Source organism: Mastomys coucha, unplaced genomic scaffold (genome assembly GCF_008632895.1).
Source record: "Mastomys coucha isolate ucsf_1 unplaced genomic scaffold, UCSF_Mcou_1 pScaffold3, whole genome shotgun sequence".
Taxonomy (NCBI): Eukaryota; Metazoa; Chordata; class Mammalia; order Rodentia; family Muridae; genus Mastomys; species Mastomys coucha.
In genome coordinates, this window is record NW_022196909.1 from 46806706 (window position 1) to 46812101 (window position 5396).

The 5396-nt window shown below is 50.0% G+C and overlaps 1 protein-coding gene across 1 annotated transcript in view; it reads left to right on the forward strand.

The window, feature by feature from the left end:
- Positions 1–5396, forward strand: part of Slc26a8 (solute carrier family 26 member 8) — a 54497-nt gene that overhangs the window by 37769 nt on the left and 11332 nt on the right. Inside the window, exons 12-16 of the mRNA XM_031347972.1 lie at positions 1929–2024; positions 3062–3168; positions 3248–3317; positions 4596–4688; positions 4790–4921. Of these exons, the coding sequence (XP_031203832.1) occupies positions 1929–2024; positions 3062–3168; positions 3248–3317; positions 4596–4688; positions 4790–4921 (498 nt within the window). The remainder of the gene's footprint in view (positions 1–1928; positions 2025–3061; positions 3169–3247; positions 3318–4595; positions 4689–4789; positions 4922–5396) is intronic.

Consider the following 5396-nt stretch of genomic DNA (forward strand, 5'->3'; position numbering starts at 1 on the left):
GGCGGTGGCTGCAGGAACGGGCCAGTGGGTAAGGGTCAGGACACACGGGGTGGGGTTGGGCGGTGGCTGCTTTCCCTGGGGAGCCCTGAGAGTTGCTAAACAGTACCTACTGGGGCTCCCAACAGTCTGTAACTCCAGTTCCAAGGGATCCGGTGCCCTCTTCTGGCCTCTCAGGCACCGCATACATGTGATACACATACATACATGCAGGTGAACACTCAAGATGCAGAAAAATAAATAAATCTGAAAAGAAAGATGGCATCTGGGTAGAACATCCATGCAGAGAATTGCATTTGTATGGTCCCCATGGTGGCTCCAGCCCTTGTTATTGGACATCTTGGAGCCAGGGAGATGGTGGTGGGTAAGAGTGCCAGGTGTTGTGCAAGCATGGGAACCCACGTTCAGATGTCCAGCCCCCCGTGTGAGAGCCAGCTGTGGATACACGCACCTGTGACCCAGGGCTGGAAGGAGGTGGGCAGACAGGAGGATGGCTGGGGCCTGCTGACTAGGCAGCCTTGCTTAAAAAAGAAAAAAAATCTGTGAGCTCCTAGTTCAGTGAGAGCTTGTCTCAGGAGAATATGATGAGGAGTGACAGAGTGGGGCACCCGAGTCTTCCTCTGCCCTCTGTGTGCAGGCATAGGCGCACACACCCTTAGACACAGCACAGCAGTTGATCATGCTTGTGTTGCACATTAAACATGGTTATGCGGGATCCATGTCTCTGTGTAATACATGTCTATAATGGTGCAAAACAAGGTCGTGCTGAACTCGTAGAGAGTGGTCAAGAAGCACAGTCACGATTGTTGTCATTAAGCCGGAATTCAGCTTTAGGAGCAGGGACTCGGTGAGGAGTGACAGGTTCAGATGCAGGAGGCCATTGCCAGAGAGACTCAGACACTGCTGTCCTTGTGTCCATGCCGGTGTCTGAGCTCTTGCTCCGTTTCTGTCTCACAGCCTCCTGGCTGCTCACAGCATCATGCGAGCAGACCTACAGGTTGACCTTTGGCCCTGTGGTCAACTGCAATGTGTATCCACTTGAATGTATCTCTTCCTCCCTTTGTCTGAGACATGACCTGACCCTTAGCCATATTATGTGTGTTTATTACAGCCGAAACCAAGTGACTATAAGTAATGCTATAGGTTCATACCCAAAACATACAGAGCATGCCAGAGCGCTAGCAGCGGCTGCCTCTCTGATGACTGCAATACACAGACAAGGCATCGTGACTTACACTTGTAACTCTAGTATGCAGAGGCCAGCTTGGTCTGTGTAGTGAGTTCCAGGACAGCCAGGGTTACCGAGGGAAGCCTTGTCTGGAAAAACAAAAACTATAACAAAATACAAAAGCAAAAAAGAAAGAAAGAAAGGAAGGAGAGAGGGGGGAATTCTCCAAACCCCTGTGAATTTGAGGTGATGTCTGTCCCACCACACCTTTCTAACATTGATTAAAGTTTGGCTGCAACCACATGGTGGCTCACAACCATCAGTAACAGGATTCCCTCTTTTACTGTGTCTGAAGGGCAGAGTGCTCGTCTATGGGAAAATTTATTAAAAAAAAAAAACTGGTGGGAAGAAGCCATGCCTGACTTTGTCTGTGCTGGGCTCGCTTCTACCGACCCTCCGTGTCTGTCTGTATTGTTGTACTGAACTTTCAGAAAGCAAGCATAAACCGGCCCAGCTGGTGTCCTGGCTGAATCAGCTCTGACCTTGGCGAAGCCTTGCCTGTTGGACTTGACACACTAGAATAGCGAAGAAAAATGAAGAGAGCTTTTATTTGCGCCGTATGTCAGAGTTTGGGAGTACTGTTCATAGGGAAGAAAGCCCATGTAGTATTTCTAGAGGCAAGACTAGTTTTGGGGGTTCCTTTGGGAGGACTTGGGGAACTTAGCCCCGAAGGGGGATGAGGCAGCGTGTCTTTCTCCCGCAGGCTGTGCTGGCAGGGATCATCTTAAGCAATGTGGTCCCCTACCTTGAAGCCATTTACAACCTACCCGCTCTGTGGAGGCAGGACCAGTATGAGTGTGTGAGTACAGACATCTCAGGGTGGCCGGAGGCGGGCTGGCGTGCAGAGAGCAGAAGCAGCCAGAGCTGAGCTCCAGGTGGGGGTGCAGACGCCCACAGCCCCTCAACATCTGAGCATCTCAACAGGGACAGGCAGAGGCTCGGTCAGCAGGAGCTTGCTGCCTAAGACCCCAGAATCCACATTAATAAAGCTAGGCATTGTGGCACAAACTTAGGATCCCAGGACTGGCAAGGGTATCCCTGGGGCTTGCTGGCTGCCAGTCTAGTTTATAGAGACGTACCTTCACACCAATCTGAGGCCCAATTTCGAAAAACAACCCCTGCCCCCGGCCTCCACATGCAGGCATACACATGTGGCCATCACACCAACATGAGCACACACATGCATACACAAAACAAATAAAAATTTTAAAAGAAATAGCTGCTCTCCTCTCCTCTTCTCTCTCTGCCCACTTCCTCCTTCTTCTCTTTCTCTTCTCCCCACCCCCCTTCCCCATGGCCAGCTCCCTGGCCTTGGTCCTTGGGGCCCGTGAACTCACCCACCTAAGAACAGCTTCCCAATAAACCTGCCTTTAATATAAAGTAAATAGTTATAATAACTATTGCAGCCGGGCAGTGGTGGCACACGTCTTTAATCCCAGCACTTGGGAGGCAAAGGCAGGTGGATTTCTGAATTTGAGGCCAGCCTGGTCTACAGAGTGAGTTCCAGGACAGCCAGGGCTACACAGAGAAACCCTGTCTCGAAAAAACAAACAAAAAAATAAAAATAAAAATAAATAACTATTGCAAATGTTTAGCTATCATTCAGTGAGTTCTGATCCCTCATGTCAACCCACCTACCATCTGACAAGGTAGATGACATTGTCTCCATTTTGTCACAGGCACATTGATATTGTGAGAAAGAAAGAAAGGGAGAAGTGATGAGGAATCCATCAGAGGACATGTGGGCAGCCTCAGGGCCCCGCTGTCTGAGGTGGGCCTGGGGCCTCCATTCTGCTCCTTTTCAAGGTCTCTTCCCCTCCAACCCTTTCCCACAAGGTCATTTGGATGGTGACATTCTCGGCTGCGATTTTCCTGGGACTAGACCTTGGACTGATCATCTCACTGGTCTTCGCTTTCTTTGTCATCACTGTCCGCTCGCACAGGTACTCAGCCTCTGGCCGGTGCAGGACAGCCGTGCAAGGCAAGGGCACAGGGACCTAAGACAAGTACATTTCCTTCCAGAACCAAGATCCTCGTCTTGGGTCAGATCCCCAACACCAACATTTACAGAAATGTTGATGACTACCGGGAGGTAAGAAGCCATCCCAGGAGTGGGGAAGGTGGTTCAGTGGATAAAGCCAGTGCCATGCATGTATGAGGAATCCACCTCCTCAGAACCCCTGGGACCTCAGTATTTGGGAGGCAGAGAGAAGACATTCCAGGACAAGCTGGGTGTCTGGATGAAATGAGTCATAGATCCCTGGGTTTCAGTGAGAGGCCCTGCCTCAGTAAACACTGGACAACAATTGAGAAAGACCCTTGACCTTAACCTCTGGCCTCCACACATGCACCTCTTACCCCTCAGTATGCTTGCACACCCATGTGCCCACACACGTGCAATCACATACACATTCACACAAACGTACATAAAGCATACATACACACACACATATGTGATGTGGAAGGTAGAGCGGCAGCCAGCTCAGCCCCAGTCCTTCACCACTGTAAAGCCCTGCGGCTCAATCTACAGGGGATGGGAGACTTGAGGCCCCAAGGGACAGGTCGTGTCCTTACACCTCTGCAGCCAGCAGAGGGCCCTCCAACCTCTCACTGGGACTCAAGGCAAGAGAGAGAAATGGAGGAGTACAAAAAGAATGGGTGCCAGGTGTATGGGTGTGCGGGTGTGCTCACCTCTCACTGCAGCACTCAAATGTAGGCAGGGGCTAAGCAGGGACCTGTGCATCTCCAAGTTCAAGGCCAGAGATCCAACTCTAGTTCCAAGCTAGCAAAAGCACATCATGAAACCCTGGAGAGAAAGTGAGGGAGAGACAGATGCAGACACATAGACACACACACACACACACACACACACACACACACACACAGCAGGGGCAGAGAGCAAGCTAGTTTTCTAGACTTTGACCCACTAAGGACAAATGTTCTTTTTTTTTTTTTTTCCTTTTCGAGACAGGGTTTCTCTGTGCAGCCCTGGCTGTCCTGGAACTCATTCTGTAGACCAGGCTGGCCTCGAACTCAGAAATCCGCCTGCCTCTGCCTCCCAAGTGCCGGGATTAAAGGCGTGCTGTGTAGTTGATGGTGGCGGTGGTGGTGGCGGCGGCGGCGGCGGCAGTACCTCAGGCCTTTAATCCCAGCATTTGGGAGGTAGAGGCAGGCAGATCTCTGTGAGTTTGAGGCCAGCCTGATCTACAGAGCAAGAGCAAGTTCCAGGGCAGCCAGGGCTACATAATGAGACCCTGTCTCAGAAAACAAACATAAAAAACAAACAAACAAAAATAAAAATAAAAAAGATGATAAGGCTGTGTGGGTCTTTCTCCCTAAAAGAGCAGAGGCCTTGTGCCATGTCTTGCAGGTGGTTCTCATCCCTGGGGTGAAAATCTTGCAGTGTTGCAGCTCCATCACGTTTGTTAACGTGTACCGTCTAAAGCACAAGTTGTTAAAAGAGGTGAGGGTCCGCTGTCCCCCTGATGCCCCCAGGCATCGTCTACATCCTTGGGCCTCCCTTTCCGCCCCGTCTCTGTGTGAGAGCCCTCCTCTGTCTCCCAGGTCAATATGGTGAAGTTGCCTCTTAAGGAAGAAGAGATTTACACCCTGTTTCATCAAAATGAGACCAGTGTAGGAGAAAACAGAATATGTACGTGTTTCTGCGACTGTGAAGAGCTGGAGCCAGAGACCAGGGTGAGCCGTGCCTCCACGTCTCTCCTGTCCTATTTCTCCCCCCCTTTCCTTCCTTTCTTTCTCTGTTTCTCTCTTTCTTCTTTTTATCTTCCTTCTTTCTCTCTTTTTTTTCTGTTTGTTTTTCATTTGTTTGTTTGTAAGACAGGGTTTCTCCATGTAGCCCTGGCTGTCCCAGAACTCACTCTGTAGACAAGCCTGGTTTGAACTCACAGAGATACACCTGTCTCTGCTTCATGAGTTGGGATTGAAGGCGTGCACCACTACCACCTGGCTTCCTCTACCCCTTTTCTTTAAAATAAACTAGCCATTCCCTTTATGTAAAAAAACAACCAACAAACAAACAAACAAGAAAAAAGCATCCATTCCACATACACCAGTGCACATGCAGACATAACACTAGATAGACGTGAGGGGCACACACATGCAGAATCCACTAGATAGACATGAGGGGCTCACACATGCAGAATCCACTAGA